The 18,861-nt window shown below is 35.8% G+C and overlaps 1 protein-coding gene across 3 annotated transcripts in view; it reads left to right on the top strand.

Annotated features, from left to right (window-relative positions):
* Nucleotides 1-18,861, top strand: part of SLC4A10 (solute carrier family 4 member 10) — a gene marked incomplete at both ends in the record, with an annotated part of 152,998 nt that overhangs the window by 69,214 nt on the left and 64,923 nt on the right. For all 3 annotated transcript variants that reach the window (XM_084289662.1, XM_084289661.1, XM_084289660.1), the window contains 3 exons: nt 221-367; nt 9,298-9,436; nt 17,309-17,469. In XM_084289662.1, coding sequence (XP_084145788.1) covers nt 221-367; nt 9,298-9,436; nt 17,309-17,469 — 447 coding nt within the window. The remainder of the gene's footprint in view (nt 1-220; nt 368-9,297; nt 9,437-17,308; nt 17,470-18,861) is intronic.

Here is an 18,861-nt window from a genome sequence, read left to right as displayed (position 1 = left end):
CTTCAAAACTGGGATTTTGTCCTGTATCTGGAAGTTGTATATGTGTGACACTATAGTATCTTTATTGCAATTAATAATATTACAACTACTAACATAATGATAATTAATATTATTACAATTATAACAATCACATCATCAATTATATTATAGTTATTAATATTTTTATTTTTTGCCACAGCCTCTTTTTAAAAGGTAACTTTTTTTTTTTTTTTACCTATAGGCCATCGAACGTTGTTCATAGGAGTTCATGTGCCACTGGGTGGAAGAAAGAGTCACAGACGCCATAGGCATCGTGGACATAAACACAGAAAGAGAGACAGAGAGCGAGATTCAGGATTAGAAGATGGGAGAGAATCTCCTCCTTTTGGTAAGTTAAATTTTATTTCTGTGTCTTTTAGTAATAAACATCAGTACAACTATGCACGGTCTATCCTCCTGTTATTGTTGTGATATCATTAGGAGCAGAGTTCTGGAGAACTTAGTAGAGCCTGTCTTGTCCCAGCTGAAGAGACAAGATTTGTTCCTCTGATGAATGTCAGCAACCAGGGGTGGTTAATGAGTGACAAACTTCAGTAATTCCTATTGCTGTAGGAGACTGTCCATGAGTATTCGTGTAAAGGTAGAGTGCCATGACCACTGAGGTGGAGTAAGTGCTTTATGGCACCAGTAGTGCTCAGTGAAGGTTCTGGAGTATTTGCCCCTAAAGCAACATAAAGGAGTTGTGTTTTTTTACAATTGTTTTTGTAACAATGCTGATGTCACTGAAGCTGTAGTGTTTTAACAGACCTAAACGATCCAGAGGGTGTTTGCTTTTTTCCTTACATGATACTGTAAGGTGCCGTTATGAGATGAGTCTCTTGAGGACTTGAGAAAAAATGGGAAAAAAATACCTTTCAATGAACAAACCTTTCAATAACACAAAACTCCTGAAGTTCTCAAAATTTTAAATTCAAAAACACTATAGAAAGCAGAAAAAGATAGTAACGAATAGATTAGGCAAGCTTTGTCTCAAAATATACAAATATTCTTTGCTATTCATGTGTACCGAAAATGTGTAAAAGCATGTGTACTGAAATGTCCAAGGCTATAATAAGTACTAAAAATAGAATGGAAGCATGTATAGGAAACCCTTTGTCAGTGAGCAAACGAAGAATGTTTTTAAATCATTAGAGAAATATGCGAATGTAGTTTTAGGTTACAGAATAGTAATTATAAGATATTATTTTAATCTTAGGTATATATTATGTGTGTTGAAAGCTTTAGACTAAGTAGTTTATAAATGCTGATGGTTAAGTGTATTTTAAAGACCTTGAAATACTTAGGTATTTCACAAGGATCTTACATTCATGAGAATGAAGCAGAAAGACTTTTCCAAACTTAGATATGAGAAGTTTTTAAGAGTAAAGAAAAAATTGGCTGAATTGGTTCTGTCTGGAATGTATTTCAAATGTATGAAGACCCTATACTATATTGAAATCAGTTTCTTGGAAAACAGCAGAGTTCATAAATTATTAAATAGCTTTCAAATAGAATATGCATATATACATATAATGTCAGAGTAAAGAGGAACAATTGAAAGTTACATTAGCCAAGAAGTGAGATATCTTAATCTATGAAGCGATGTCTTCTGTTGAGTCATCTGGTTTTATTTAAGTGCCAGTATGTGACACGTTTTGGCTGAAAATTTAGCTCTGTTCTTTCAACTTCTGGAGACCTAGGCTTGTGTCCTTCTTAATGTCAAAAGTAAAAATGAACTACACTGGCTCAGTTTAATAGTATTTGACAGTTGTGCAAACAATATGTGCTCTTCAACGCAATCCTGTGTAGAGTAAAAATCAAACTATATTCAAGCAAGCTCCAGGAGTGGAATAGCAATAATACAGGTATACTTGTTTGAAATAAATGCAAGACTGCACTTTTGTAAGTCACATTTTCACTTATGAAGGAATTATAGCTACCACTTAAAGGGTGTGTGAATCTTGGCACATAAAACTATTACTTTTATAATGCCCAAGACAGAAAAGATACAGGCCAGAACATCTCAGTCTTCTTCAGATCCAGAATGCCAAAGATAATCTTTAAAATGCTTGAGTGATTACAATTATTTTTCTAAGGCAGCCAAAGACAGAACTATCAAACATTCAGAAAAATCTGGAAATATCCAAATTTTCCACCCTGAGATAGTATCTAACTAGTAAAATTTGAGGATTTTTTCCCTCAGCTATTTGGACTCCTGGAAGCTTGGCCAGAGAAAGAGACTTTGTTTGAGCTTTGATACCTGTCCATCCAGGCAGAAACGTGGCATCTTCTATCCAACAGTGAAATAGATTTGTCTTTGTAAAGCTTAAAATTATACCAGAATGGAGGGGTTAATCACAGTCAGAGCAGGCAAACAAAACTATTCATTGTTGGTAGTCTACATCCACATCCTTGCTTTTGCTGAGGATTTTCCTTACAGGTGTTATAGGCAGCTTGCTGTGCTGTCAGGGGAGAAGCATCACCTATACAGAGAAAAGAAGCATAGTTTTTCTATAATTTATTTATTCAGAGGCAGTAAAGGATAATTCTCTTACTAAATCTGAATCCACTAAACTGCAATCATGCTTCTTATCTCTCATTCCCCATGACCCCAAGGTTGTAACAGAACCCAGACGCTCAGGGAAGTTGCGAGGAGATGAATGAGCTTCCTCTCCTCGATGCATAACTCAAGATGAGGAACTGTGCTACCTAAGAGAACAGATCTGAAATAATCCCTTAATTCACGAATCATTCTAACTTAATTTAACATGCAGAAATGTGCTTAGCTCCCTCTCGCCATAGAGCCCTTTTAACGCATTTCTGCTGAATAGTAGGAGGCTGCATTCTTGGGAACTGGGGAGGAGGATGGTAAAAAAAAAAAAAAAAAAAAAAAAGCATTTCAACAAGCAGGTGCAAGAAGAAGGATAGAGAAAATAAGCACTGTGCAACCAGCTGATGGAAAACAGTGCTTTGAAGTAAGTCAGAAAAATACATGAGGATTTTTGTGTTACAAGAGAATAAATTAGCAATGTTTTGAAGCGGTGAAGCATGAAAGGAGGTATAATAAAGACAAAGATGCAAGAACTGAATAATAGAGATGCTGGAAGAAGTAAAGGCCTGAAATATTAAGACATGAAGTGCTCCATACTGCTCAGTTAACCAAGAATGGGATAAAGCTTTTTTTGGTCGTAATTTATAGCTGCATAATTTATAACTTCATTTGTGAAGCTTCTGTAGGTGCAGATCTTGCTTTGCTATCACTCTGCAGACAGGGAGCTGCACTGTGCACATGGTGCAGTGGGGCTGTGCCTGCCCCCACTCAGAGTGGACAGGTGCACACCTGGTTCCAGTCTAGTGAAAAACAAGTTTTTAAACAGCTTTCTTTGTATCAAATGGCTGGAAAACACCTGTATTCAATGTAATACCCATGGTTGGAAGCTTCCTGGTAATCCCTCTGAATCCTGTCTGGGAAAGCTATACCAGCTACTGTCTGAGAGGTGGTTTCTGCAGATAATGTTTTTGGAACATTCTGATGGCAGTGCAGAAGCTTTTTTTTTTTTTTTTTTTTTTTTTTTTTTTTTTTTTTTTAAAATCTCCTACTGTCACTCTTCAGAAATAACCCAAATGTTCTCTGTGTGCAGATTCAGAGTTTGTAGACAAGTAATATGTGGAATATGTATTTAGTGGAAGAAGAAGGAGTGAGCCCTGTCATTTGGGGGTGCAGATTACTTAATGAAATTTTATGTTTGTTTTCCCCACATCTGTGTCTCACTGACTGTCTGTTGCTTCTTGGTGGGATGAGGTTGCTCAAGAGGTTTCCATTTTGTCATAACGATGTGCCTTTGCGTAATTTTCAGATTACATGGCTTGTTCATGGAGAGGCTTTTTTGGGTAGAAAAATTGGAAGCTAAGCAATTACAACATCTTGACTTCTACCATCTTGCCTTATAATTTTTGGAAGGAAAAAAAGAGAAAAGAGAAATCTAGGGAAGTTACCTACTCTAGTTAAAATGCAGCAATTCTGTTCACTTTACTGAAGAGGGCTATTGGTACAGCTGAAACGTTGCTATTGTATTTAAGGCCCCAGGTTCATGCTTTAAGCTATCCTCCTCCACAGCTTTCCTGTGGTGCAAGTATTGTGGCTGCTCTGTGAATTAAATTAGGGAATTGATTCAGGTTAAAACTAATTTGGCAAAAAAGCTGTCTCTAGGCAGTAGCAGCTCTTCAGTGCTATTTCCTGGGAGGGCAATGGGGGCCAGTGCCTGCTGATGCGAGGCTACAAGTTAACAGGGACAGCTCTGTCAGCTCTGCCAGTTGTGGTGGCAATGAAAGTATGGTGCAGATTTCCCTTTGTCTGGTAGGTTTACACTTGGTATGCACGTGGATTTTAGTGTCAATTTTGAGTGGTTTCTGTTTTGGGATAGAACGGGGTAGAATAGCAAAACATCAGCTCTCTTCAGAACAGGTTTTGTGAGGGTAAAGTGAACGCAGCTGTGAGGGTTTGATTTCAGTATTGTGTGGTGTCTTCTAGGACTAGACAACAGCAGGACTTATACAAGGTTTTTTTAGTTTTTGTATTTTATTTATTTTATTTTTAACCTGGTTTTAATATTTCTCCAGTTTTAAAGAGGCTTAAGTTTGTAATTCATGATACTAGATGTAGCAAGGGAAGCTGAGCTGGCCTGGAGCTGAACTGAGCAGAGGACTGTACACATGAAGGTAATGCAGGCAAAAACGTGAATTGCAAAGGGGTACTTCTCTAGAGGGGCTAAGGGAAAGTATAACCAAAGGACTAAGTTAACTATGTTCAGTAGCTGATCTCAAACCTCAAAGGGATATTAATGGGGAAAATCAATTTATCTGTGAACAGTACAGTTGTAGGAGAATTCCCCTACCCTTAACTGTATGCTTTGTCTGCCAAAGGATGAACTTGGAAGTTTGAATCTCTGGGCAGCTAGGGAACAGATTGCAGTACATCTGGATTATAGTAATGTATCATAACAGCAGTTTAAAGAGTCTAGCGAAAAGAGGAGAAATAGAAGCTTGGGGATTGTCCGTATTGTGAGATACAAAAGATAAGATTATTTGTCACAGCCCTGAGGTAATGGAAACGATTAATGTGAGGAAAATGCAGTTTCCTGAAAACAGAGAAGCAAGCAGGGGAATATAGTTTCTCCCAGTCTAACATGGTTTCTAAGATCTTTTGAAGAGATTTTCAGATGTGTGTTGTGTGTTTACTATTTTATAAGTACTTTAGTAATGTAAATTTTCTTTTAATTTCCCTACCATATTTTGTAAGTAAAAAAAAATAATTATGATCCCTACATTTGCTGATTGGGGCAAAGTCTCATCCATACTGGATGGAGATGTGGGGAGAGCCCCCATCCGTTGCTTCCTTGGTGAGCACAAGCAGGAGGAGAAGGAATGTTTGTTTGTGTCTGAGGTGCTGCTGTCTTTTCTGTGATCCTTGGAATTTTTCACTCCACCTCCTCTTCACCTGAGGTGAATTGCTGTCCGTGTCAACTATGTTACACCAGTTCACACCCTGTCTGCAGCCTGTCATATGCAGAGAGCAACCAAAAAAATGTTTGTGTATTTAATATTGCTTTAATGAGAACGCACAAGGGCATGAGGCAATAACTAAATCTTGTCTACGACGTTTACTATCTTATGCAAATTTCTGTAATGTAAACTTTATTTCAATGTTTAGTGTGTTTCCTAGTTTAGAAAAATAATTTTTCATTCCTCTACTGACCCCCATGGAAAGTATTAGCCTGTTAATACTGATCTGGAACGCAGGTTCCCAACAGGCTTAGAAATGCTGAATCCTATTCTGATAAGTGAGGCAATAGAGTAAGTATTCCCAGAAATACATGTTTGTACCCTTTTTAGAGTTAATCAAGAGTAGAGGACAAAATGTGGAATACATGTGGTATGCACCCAAAGCTGTGTTTCTGTTTGTGGCATGGCTTGGCCAGAGTGCGTGCAGTTCCGCTCTGAGGAGGGGTTCACTCTGAGAGGAGAGCTGGCGCAGGCTCTTTCTGGGCCGGGCTTATGTGGAGGGGTTAAAAATGATTCTTTTTGATCCCACCCCGAGTCTTGCATTCACCTTGTTCCCTAAGGCAAGAGGGAGCTGTGATGATCAAGAAGTATGGTTGTAGTTGGGGTGGCTTAAAAGAGGAAAATGCCAGTCATGGTTCTTTCCGATGTGTGTTTTATGAGGCAGGATGGCAGTACAGGCCATTGTTCCTCCTGGCCTGCACTCGGTGCTGTTCCAGGAAGCAGCTTTACTTGTTGTCGTCTGGGAATTAAATTATTAGCAGTTCTGGCTTCCAGCTCTGTTCTTTTGGCATGTCTGTATCTTCCTTTTGGCTTAGGGATGTTAATGACTTTACATTGAAGGTAATCAAAGTACTGAGTGGTATGTCAGGTTCACTTCCTTTCTGCAGTACTGAATCCCAGCGTGAGTGAATTGATGCTTTTGACAATGCTGTATCCACTTCTTAATTTCTACGCTTTCGATAGGGCTGTGAAGGTACAGATTTTTAAACTTGGAATTCCTAGGTTTTTCACGTGGGTTTTGAATTTGAGGTATCAGAGGTGGTTTGGGTGTCTGTGTGAGTGCTACGTGGGTGATGTGAGCATTAGCAGAGGGCTCCCATGGGCTGGTGGAGCAACAGCAAATAGAAAGCTGCTTCAACTTTTCCTGACTTAGATGGCTCAGACTGCTCTCTGTGCAATCCTAGCTGGTTCTGAAGGATTTCCTGAGCTGGTGATGAGCCATTTACTTGGGAAGAACCACCAGCTGCTTATTGTTCAACTTCAAACTCATGTTGATTCTTATTTCTCTATGCTCTGTTATAAAATGGCTACAGTGTTAGAAATAATAATTTAACAAATTAGTTCCATTCATTCTTTTCATTTTAGCTGAGTCTAGATTACTTTCATTTCTTTATAAGAGTATGGTTAATAAAATGAAGATTTTTTTCTAACCTGGCTTTACTACTTGAAGGAGTGATGTATTTAAACCAGTTTCTGTTTTCCTAGACTTGAAAAAAATGAGTGTCCTATTTTGCAAATATTATGCTTTTACACCGAGGATTAAGTTATCACAGTTTGACAGTCAGCAATAGAAGTATCCTTTCATATTGGTTTTGAATCACACATTACTCATTTTATGTATAACACATGAATGACATATTTGATATTTATTACTCCCATGAATAAGAGCCAAATCCATCTGGCATTACTCACGTGTAATCCTGTTAACTCAGTTTTAGAAGTAGAACCAACAAATCTATTTTTTATCATGTTGCTATTGTTTAATTCTGTTAGAATTTTGTCCTTAAAATAAAATTATTGTATTACAAACCTAACTTCTTTTTCTCAGTTTCCAACTTGTCTGAAAACTAAGCTGCGGTTTGCATGTTTCAGAAGCAAATACAAATCGAAGCAAAAATGATATCCAGAATCTAGCAGTTAGTTTCACTGATACGTTAACAAGTAAAAGAGAACTTTGTGTATTTTTTAAATTTATGTCAATTTTTAACTGTAGTCAGAAGAATAGCTATATGTCAGAGAAAGACTCAGAGCAAACCACAGCAGTAAGGTATTGTTGCTACTTACCTGAATTCAGAAATCCTCTGCTTTCCTTCCCACACTGAAAGTGTGCCTTTGCATGAGTATCACAACTGTCATAAAATGGCAGCTCTGCTATACAACTCTACTCATTTATTAGCAGTAGCTGTTGCTGTAAATTAATTCCTAGTGCTGATTTTTACCAAGGGTACGGGATGTTCTTGGCAAGGCTTGTTCTCATATTCTCACTGCAGTCCAGCTCTTTATCAGTAGCTTGCTTTCTATGGTCTGTCACTAGTCATATGTGCTTGTCCTTTGTAAGTTCAGATCTCATTGAATTTTTTCCTTCGGGGAAATGGTCTTAACAAATTGCATACTTCTTCACTAGAATGCACATCCTACTCTCAGATCACATCTTGATGTTTGCATTTACTTCTTCCTTACCTAGAATGTACCAACATGTGGATATGAATGTGTATCCTGAAGGATATTAAAAAAAAAAAAGGTAGAGGCTGGAAAGGGGGTCTAGAATAGTGGGAAGCTTGAAATGTTGTTAAAGAAGAAAGGAGAGAACAGTGAGAGAAATGAGCAACAGAAGAAAGGGTAAAGTGGAGATTACTTCCGATTTTTAATGGTTTTACCAGAAGTAATTTCCATCCCCTTAGTTGTCCACCTGCAGCTCTGTTCTCTAGAGCTTTTAGTAGTATTTGAGCCTATCTCTTTCTTTTCCTACTATCCTATATCTCACCCTGTTTTTTTCCATTCTTTGTGGAAAAAGTCAGTAGGCTTTACCATACTATATTTTTACACTGTGCTAAGGAGAATAAACCTCAAGTGAAAACCATTGTCTTGTTGGTGTTTCATTGGTGTAGTAAGTTTACTACTATTACAAAAGAGGTATCTTGTTGAATTTAATCAACAAGTTGATTGTTGGACATTTAATTGTTTTTGATTAGTGCTGTATTTGCTCTTCAACATTCAGCGAGTTGTATCATCTGAGTTTTTCCAAAATACAAAGACTTGGAGTGTCCTGTTCAGAGATGCTCTTCGCTGCTGGATGGGAAATAGTGTAGCTTGTCTTACAAATATAGTTGTAAAGCTGAACGTCATTTAGACAGTGTTCAAGGAATTGCTGAGCTGTTCTGCTGCATATTAATTTTCTTGGTTGACTGGCAGCCTGGCCCCTATCAGCTGTCACAAAGGACTTATGGTTCTTCTCAGAAATCTAAAATTTATTAGCAGTAAAAATAACTATATTTCTAGAGGGAGTGGTTTCCACCCTGAGTTTCTTAGTCTAAGATTTTCATTTAAATAACCAAATAAGTGTTCTTTGTTTTCCTTTTAATTATTACTTAATTATTTTTTAATTATTTTTTTTTTTTAACAATGGAGTAAGCTTCTTTAATCAGCTCTATGCTGCTTTTTTTTTTTTTTTCTGAGATACCATTTCAGCTTCTAATACTCAGTACTTCTGTACATCCACATTTAGATGAGTTTACTTAATTTGCTGACTAGACCACTACAGGAAATAGAGATCTGAATCTGAAAGAGTTTGTGTATAAATATTTTTTTAATATAAGTATAATCATGTTTAGTGTGTAGCAGCAAGTCAAGTCAGAGAGAGTCTCAATAATCTTATGAGATTTTAGGAATTTGCTTTCTCTGAGGAAAAAAAAAGTGATACTTTTATGTTTCTCCCAGATACTCCATCACAAAGGGTGCAGTTTATTCTTGGAACAGAGGATGATGACGAGGAGCACATTCCTCATGATCTCTTTACTGAGCTTGATGAAATTTGTTGGCGTGAAGGAGAGGATGCTGAGTGGAGGGAAACGGCAAGGTAAGTGTTTACATGATTTGTTAAAAATTATCTGTAGGTATTGGCTGCTGGTGTTCTGAAGAGTGATTTCAAAACTGTGGCAACAGATTCTGGATATACAGCTTAAATAAAACCATAATTTTAATCCTTAAACTGCTAGTGTTATTACAGCATTTGTTGTTTTTCAGAGCCAAATGTTTTCATCTGGATTTATTAAATATAGGTCAGAACAAATATCAAGGGAAAAATCAAAATAAACATACTATCTATACAAATAATGAATTATTGATTTTATTCATACTTTAGCTCATTATTTTAATATATTTTTAAACTTTATATTATGTTTGAATCCTCAAGAAGCTGATGAAAGGTTAAAGCAGGAATAACATTACTTCTGGAGCAACAAAACTTGCACATATTCTAACAGTGAACAGTTACTTTTGAGATTTCGGATATTCAATGCTGGATTATTTTGCTTCTGCCAAATTACTGTAACAAGACTGCTTAGATTGCATTTTTGCTGAAAATACATTAATACTGGAAAATAAATTTGTTTTTGCATGCTTATTTCCTCTGACATCTAAATGGGGGTATCACATATACTTAATTTCACTGTCCTTCTTAGAAATTTAAATACCTGATAAAGTTGCCCAGAAATCTGTGGACCAGACCTTTGGCTACAGTAGGATAAAAAATGTGGAATTGCTGAAAGGATTTTGCAAGAAATTATGTACATGGGCTGTTCGCTTTGCCTTTAATTTTACTGCAAATTCCTACTTTCCCAGAGGGCCACAAAATTTTCTATGACCTTCTCTTCCCTTACGTGTTCATAGGAGGGATGGACAGAAGCTAAATATAAATCTTTATGTGTAGAAAATTCTCATGTGGGGATTGTGCTATAAAATTAGTGTAGTAGTGTTCCTAAATAATCTTATTAATATTCAGAGAGAGAAAATCTAATCAAGGTAATTATTTGCAGTATTCTCATAATGATTAGGGACATATAGGACCCCTTCAAAGAAGGGTATCAGTTTATATAGTGATAAAAAATACCAATGGGTTATGTCATTTTTAACATGTAAATAACAATTTTTTTAGTGTAACCAAAAATTCCTTTTGCAAATCACCAAAGAACTGTGTTTCGGACAAATTAGAACCATTTTCATTAATTTAAATAGCTAATGAAAATAGAGCTTAAAAGGTGAGAGCCTTTTAATAGAGCTTAAATAGGTGAAATAAAGAGATTTAGATTGATCTATCTGTAAGGATAGCTCTTCCTATTGTAATTTGGCAAGTAAAGAATCAAGATTTGTTAAACAGAAATAAGCTAAGGTTGTTGGAGAGGAAAAAACAGCCAAGAAAACTGTATTTTGGAGCTCAGAAAGTGCATGATGTACTGAAAGTTGGAGGACTGGCATATAGACCTTGAACATAAATAATAAATAAACAAGGGAAAAAAAATCTTTAGCTTTACAAATGAGATGAAGAGTGGGGCTGCCATGCAGAAAAAGCTGCTCAAGATAAATGGTCTTTTTTAATTTGGATCCAAAAATCTTGGACAGCATTTGACATAGGGTGGCTTACTGTTAGAAAAGTAGGATATGGCAATGAAATGACCAAATTCAAGATGGAAACAAGCATCAAGGTGCCTTATCTGTTCAAGTCAGAGGGTGCGATAATTTCCATTCTAGAAAGATGAAAGAACATGAACTTCATTGAGTAAGTACAATGAGTATTGTAAATTCTGTCTTTCTGTGAATCTATCAGGTGGGTTTTCTACTACAGCAAACACAGCAACACTCTAAAAGAAAGCAGAAAAGTGGTCTGAACAAACATGGGCCTTTTAGTTGGATTTCAGAAGTATGCAAGGCTTAGAACAATATTTGAAAGAAAGAATAATTATAGACTTGGATCTGAATGGAAAATTGCATAAAGTACAATTCAGTGGTGTATCAAGTCAGACTAAATAATGCTTTTTAATCAAAAAATTGTTTGTTTTTTTTTTTTTACAAGAAAAACAGTAGATCTGATTTATTTGTTTTAGTAGAGCATTTGATGTGATATAGCAATCAGAATTTGCAATAAGACAGTTTAATTAATAAAAATTATATTAGTGGGTAAGGGGCTAATTGAAGAGGTGCAGCAGGTTGTGCTGAAAGACGAAACCGGAGGAAAGTGACAAGGAACAGAAAGAATTAGTCTTATTAAATACAAAGAACGGGATGACTTCGAGTACAGTAGTAAAAATGAGATTGTGTTTAACATGCAAGATCATATACTATACTTAGCAACTAATACATTGGAGATGGGAGAAGGAGTGGTGATGTACAGAGTAGAAAACAGAATAACAATGAGGTGCCAGTACAAAAAAGATAAATAATCTTCTAGTATGCATGACAAGCAGTGTTTCCAATACAGGTAAGGAAATATTTAAGTCTGTGTAGGACATAGAATTGAACACTCATCTGGAATTATCTATGCTATTGTAAAGTACTTTCAGTAAAGTATTTTTGGTAGTAGTGCTTGATCCAAGACTTGAGAAATACTGATTTGATTAAAAGCATGTTATGGAAAGGATAAACACTGAGTTTGTTGCTCTACCATCTTCATTATACTTTATCCATCTGTGTGAAAAATACCACTAGAAGTATTTGTAAGTTCTGTTATGTGGTTTTGGACGGGGTTCCAGGTAGATTAATTCAAAGGCAAGTGATACAGAGGGAGACTCAGTCATTAATTGTGTTTAGTGAGAGTGATGTTAATAAGTGGTTCAATATTAATTTCACCAAGTGCTGCTGGAACAAGGGGTTGGATCAACTCTGATGCAATTAATCCATATGTTCCTCTTTTCTGTTTGATTGAAATTGCATGAACAATTCAGCCTTAAATATATACATATATATATATATATGTATCTTGAGCAAACTTGTAAAACTATTTGAGACATTTTGTTCTCGCTTGATCAAAATAGTAACATATCAAAGGGAGCTGTAGATAAGATTTGACTGAAACTTGGTGTTCTTTATGTAAATGTGCTCTATTCCTATTTCATTTGTTTGGAAGAGTAAGTCCTTTTGTAGATTTCCTCCCCACCCCCAAGCACATGGGAGTATGTAGGTTTGACATTCTTCAGTTTCCAATTCTTGACTAACATTTCTAATGAACAAAAGTATTCCTGCAGGTGAATTAGTAGGGGCAAAAAAAGTATGTCGATGCTATAGCCAACTCCATTCAATGATCTGATTTAAGTTGTCCCATCCATGGAATTAGTCATAAAGCACAAGGAAATATCTTGGTTCTATTGGTATAGAGGTGGTAAAATTAGTAAGTTCTTCTGTATTAATTGATGTCAAGATAGAGGAAACATAATTCTTTTAAAATCAATAGTCAATCTTACTGATTTAATAATTTTTATATATTGCCTAGCTGTATGATTGTGTAGAGAATGCATGATGTATAGTGTATATCCTTTATATCCTATTTCCAGTAAGTTTGTAAAGAGACAACGGTTTGTCTTGTTTTGTACATACAGTAATGCAGTTGAAAATTACAGGCATTAAGAAAGAAATTCATGTTCAGACCTATCCTATGGTTGCTTGCTGTCATGGCTGGAAAGTAATGGCTAATTTCCAGCAAGTTTTACCCAAACTGCTGTGTCTCAATTACCTGCTAATATCAAATGAAAATTTCAGGAGAATATCACTATATTTCCAGAACAGACATGAATATGTTGCAATGAGGAAAACAGATGCATTGGAACCAAGAAGAAAGCATTTAGCCTTGTATTTTAATGAAGTTGCAGAGTAGTTATGAAACTAAACCTCTGTTCATAGTTTAGAAACTAAACTGTTCAGTAAATTGAAAATGATCAGAAAATGGATGAGATCAGGTGTATGAAGTGAAAAGCATCTCCAAATGGAGCAAAAATTCCTTCCAAGGTCAAAAAACCCTTTGGTTTGTCACTTCCATTTTTGTTTCTGACATTCTTGTTTATTTGGTTCATTTTCTAGTAGCCTACGCAGGGAAAAGCTTATGTGGAGGTTGATACAGATTGTAAGGTTACGCTACTAGCATTGAGTCTTGAGAGGGTTTTAAGTGAATGCATACTCCAGCTCTCTGCTGCAAACATAACAGACTATTAAATAGGTTGTGTTCAAACTTCACCCACTTCATATTACGCACCAAAATGTTGTAACCAAGTCTACAATGAAGTATGCACGCTCTTCTATTGACTCCTGAAAAAACAGTGGAGATGACTGTAGAAGATCCTTTATATGTATACACACATATCTGTTTAATAATTTTTCTGTGATAACGTACTTTGGTGAAACTCCCGTGGAATGCTTTGTTCCAGCAAATATGCTAACAGAGGAACTAAACCTCATTATTGGTATACCTCTACGAGACTTCCACTGATATATCTCTATGAGCAGAAGACATCATATGAATGAAGCTAATGTTCCATGATCAGACCAAATCAAGATAGTTCTAAATATTTTCCAAGCACATGGTATACATGACATGGAGCTCAATATACAGATGGGGTTTTCTGGAAAATTATAAAAGGCTTTTATTTATTAACCATATCAATATGTGGAGTTGAGCTGCAGAAGTAAGGTGTTTTTTTTTTTTTTTTTTTGTGTCTAAGAACACGGAAGAGTGGAAAATTGACAAACTTAGGATCCATTCCTGGATTTGAATTTCAAAGCCATTTGTATTGTAGAATCTTGTGCATGAGTTCAGAGAGTTGTTGAAATGTTATTCTGATTAAAAAAAAACAAAAAAACAACACAACAAAGCAACACAACAGAACACTTGAACAGTTAGTATTGAATGACTGTATGTAATGTTAGAGATTTATTTACTTTGCTGCTGTTTCTCATTTGATATGTTAAAAAAGGATTATCTGACATAACAGGAATAATTCTGAAAAGCTAAAAGGTGATAAACATGATTTTCACTTGATGAATAAACTTATGTAACACTTCTTAAAATAGGTGTAGTCCAAATGTAGAATTCTCTCAGCTGGGTATGATTTATGTTTCTGTATTAGACTGTTAGCTCATTAAGTAAAAATGTAGGATTATGTGTTAAAACACGTAAGTTTTAGTAGGAAACTGGATGCAACCCATAAAATTAATACTCTTCAAATCGATTAACTGAGGTGGATTTGATCACTATAGCAAGAATAATTGTTTGAGCAATAGTAATAGTTCCCTATGGGTTTTAATGCAGTGCTTGAACTTTCCTGTTTGATTAACACTACAAACTTTAAAGTTGTTGTCATGATTTCAACTTTTCTTGTTATGTGAGATACGAGCTCTAGTTATAAAGTTGAACAGGTTGCCTGTTTTTGTTCAGTCACCTGTTTTCAGGAAACTTTTAAGAACATGTTTGTCTTTTATCTGTCATTTCAAATCTACTTGGCATTGGTCAGTATGTTCAAAATAGGACAGACTGTAGCGGTATAATCAGATAAGCAGTGTTAAAGACTAGTTACATGAACAGAAGGCAATGACAGTAGGAGATTCCTGATCAGATTCTGTAAAAATCTATGCTTGGATCATTGTTTTTAGTATGTATGTAGCATGATCTTTAATCTTTTGTTTGAATCAGCATAAAATGAAATGATTGTATACTAGAAAGAATTGGTTATACCCAAGAACAAAGGTAGTAATCTTATAAAACTCCTAAAAGGATTAGAAACATAGGAAACAGAGGGATGAGAAGGAAAACTGTGGATGTTTTACAGACTGTTAGCAAGCAATTAATCCATCACATTTAGAATTTTGTGGCCACAAAGAGGTCTAGCTCATTTTCAGGTTGGAAATGTGGGCACCTTGAATAAGGTAGGAGCAGCCTTGTCTTATGAAGTTCAAATGCAACTGCAAAATGAACACCCTCCCTCACCACCTGACTTCTTTGTAATTCTCTTGACTTGACTTGTTATATCTCATCTCCTCAAATCATGGCTTTGAGTTTGGTAGTAGTGGGGTGTATTAATGTGTGTTTAAAGTAGTGATGTTGCTTTTGAATATCCATGTGGAAAACCTTGTTTGCACATGCATATTATAAACTCAATTTTAATTTCACGGTACAGCTCTCAGGAGGCAAATTTTTGTGTGTGCTGTGTCCTTCTTGCTGTTTCTCTTGCAGAATGGAAAAGGTAAAGGAGGTAGCCCAGCTATGTTTGGAGAGAGAAAAGAGATTGCAGTGAAGAAAGTGGAGAATAGAAGTCTGATGGAGAGGAGCATCTTATGGGCAAAGCTGAGACGTGGCAACTGGCCAGTACAGATGAAATGGAGAGAAAAATGTTTAAACACGAAGAGGAGAATACAGCTAGGAACAGGAGATAGGAGATTTCGTAGGAGCAGAGAAGAGGGCAAATGATGTATGCACATGATGGAGAAATGAATCACTTGGAGGCAGCTGGTGGAGTTAGAAGCAGGGGAGCACACCAGCAATGTAGCAACCTGCTGGTGATGAGTGGGTCACAGAAGTGGTAGCTACTTCCAGGTTAACAACAGAAGGGGAAGAATCTGGTACACAGTGACTGCATGGAGGAAAGTATAATATAAAATAGGGGTACACAGGCAGATTTTAGAGGTAGGAGCAGAATTAGGTGGGGCAGGAAAGTTAGAGGACAGATGTATCTGCTGTCACCGGGCTGCAGGGATTGGAACACTAGAAATTGCTCTGCTTTAGAGGTCTTAAGGTCTATACTTGCCTGCTGTCTAGAAACAAGTGTGAAGGTACTGTCAAGCTGTGAGACTCTTCTCTAGTTCTCTGCTGCCTGGTCCACATAAAATAAGCAAGTGCTGTTGCTGTTGTCAAGTGAAAGAGGCTTCTGCTGTGGCTGCAGCTGTTTAAGCCTTGCCAAGCTGGCAGGCTGCATGGTTCCATACAGCAACATCTGTGTAGGCTTCAAAGACTTAATAACTTTAATTTAAAACAGTTTTGCATATATCAACCAACTTCTCCGGGTTTTGTTTGTTTGTTTAGTATTCTTTGAAAATTTTAAGTGTAATTTTTATCAGTAAACAATTAAAAAAAAAATACAAGAAAGTTCTTTTAGCTGTCTAATAACAAAAGACTGATCTCATTATGTGAGTTTCATGTCTCCTTTAACTTTATTGAAGTCTCTCCAGATTTACACAGAACCTGAGAAGAGGTAAATGAGACTCAAAATAGATATGACGATATTACTGGATTCTAAAGTGCTATTTCAGGTATTCAGGTGCCAGTTTTAACCAAGTAAGGCACATATTTTGGGGCTTGAAAGACAGTACACAAATGTTTACACTGTTTGTATTTGTGTATGCATGTATGTGCCTGTGAGGTTTTCATTTTAACTGACTGAACTTTTAAATGAAAAATAGCCTAAATTATGCATAGTATTTTACTGCCTTTGCTGAATGGCTTAGTGCAGTTAAGTAACGAACAGGCTAACAGTTCTTATCAGTGTCTTTTGTGAAAAGCTTATGGTGTTGATAATAGATTGAGTTTCCATGAAGTGTCAATATGTCAATACACATTACTTTAAATGAACAATATCTCTTTACTCTGTTGTGATTAAATTAGAAACTTTCTTTTTGTGTTTAGTCCCAAGTGGAAACTAAATGGAGAAAGTTCTGTGTTTCTTATGCATAGCTTTTGATTTTTTTCTACCAGAAATTCTTCTCCTCTATCCTTTTCATAATTGTTCCATCATAGTATTATACTTTTTTGCTGGAGAATTACTCAAAGGTTTTGTAAAATACAAGAATTCTTTCTTAAAATGCTTCTCTTTTTGTCTCTGTGACATGTTTAACAGTGTTCTTACAGTACCCATGGCAGTAATGTATATTACATTTCTTATGCATAGTAGAGTTATAAAATTGATTGTTTGCACAGGTGGTTAAAGTTTGAAGAAGATGTAGAGGATGGTGGAGAGAGGTGGAGCAAACCCTATGTTGCCACACTGTCACTTCATAGCTTGTTTGAGCTGAGAAGCTGTATCCTGAATGGCACAGTTTTGTTGGACATGAGAGCTAACTCCATAGAAGAAATTGCAGGTATGTATTGATGCTACATTTAATAGTTATGAAAATTAACCATAAAAGTCAAGTAATATGCTGTTTACCAGAAAGCTTTGACATAAGGATCAGTTCAGTTTAGAAACCCCTTGGAAATATTTTATTGGATGTTAAATAAGAATCTAAAATCTGGCACAACTGATAAGTGTTATTTATTTTTTGTATTTTCAGTTTTTGCTAATTCAGAATCAGTTCTTACATAAGAAGGGAATTAAAATGGAGCAGAGAGCACATTAAGGATATATTTCAGTAGAACAGATAGGTACTCTGCTGTGGCACCTGTTGTGAATGGATGAGTGTGTTAACTTCTACATACTGAAGCTGGTGTTACACTAATTGCAGACAATCTAGCTTAAAAAAATGACAAAAGAATATTCATTATAATTATGTAACAAGAAAGAAGACCAGTATAAAAAATGTGAGAATGAAATCAAAACCCATAATTTTATTTGTAAATTTTTCAAAAAGTTTTACGATGGATTAACTTCTTTAGGTGAAGTTGAGTACATATTTTCCAACGAATTTGGCAGGTGTGTTTCTAGAGCTGTTGAGGATAGCAGAAGCAGAATGTAAGCAAACATAATGAATGAGCCTTATATCCCAAAAATATGAGATTGAGATTGGTTGCCATTTTCTGTATTCCTGGTGTTTTCCACAAGACTGTAACTAGTTACTGCAGGGAAGCAGAGAGCTGTGCTATTTTATTATCCGGAGTCTCTAATTTTCTGTTTATATACCTTTAGTAAGGGCTGGTCTCATACTTCTGATGGTTATTGGACTCCAAATCCTCCAAAACAATAAGGAGGATTGTTTTATTTGTATATCTTGCTTTATGTCTGCTTAAAAGTTTTGCCTTGCCTTCTACATTACTGTGTTGCACATTTCTGAAAATGTTGCTGTATCTGTAAATCGTATATTTGATATTTTATACAAATTATACATTGTATTGGTATTTTAGACAAAGATTTATGGTATTCTGCATACTAGAAACATTGCTTAAAGATCGATCATTATGTAACAGATGTAAAATAGGGAAAAAAGAACATGCACAGAGATACTGTGTGAGTGGTTGCTGGGGCCTTATTGTTGCCTTATTAGAGGCACAAAATAGCATGTTAACTGAAAATATAATTATACCAATAAAAATAGAAACCTTTTAAGGTAAAGTTATGAAAGACAGAGCAAGAAAACTTTAATACTCAAGATTATGAAGACAACTGCATTACTGATGATATGAAAGTCTGTGTAGGGGTCAGATAAAATTTATTTTAGTTAACTATCAGGTAAGAGAGTTATTGTTCAGTGGGTTATGTTTAACAGTGGATTCAAAAATCATTTAGCTGTTGGTAGCTGCTTTTTGCATTTACCTTT

The sequence above is a fragment of the Netta rufina genome, assembly GCF_964035555.1.
Source record: "Netta rufina genome assembly, chromosome: 6".
In the NCBI taxonomy this organism is placed as follows: domain Eukaryota; kingdom Metazoa; phylum Chordata; class Aves; order Anseriformes; family Anatidae; genus Netta; species Netta rufina.
The sequence above is the reverse complement of the archived record's forward strand: the minus strand, read 5'-3'. Positions and strand labels throughout refer to the sequence as shown.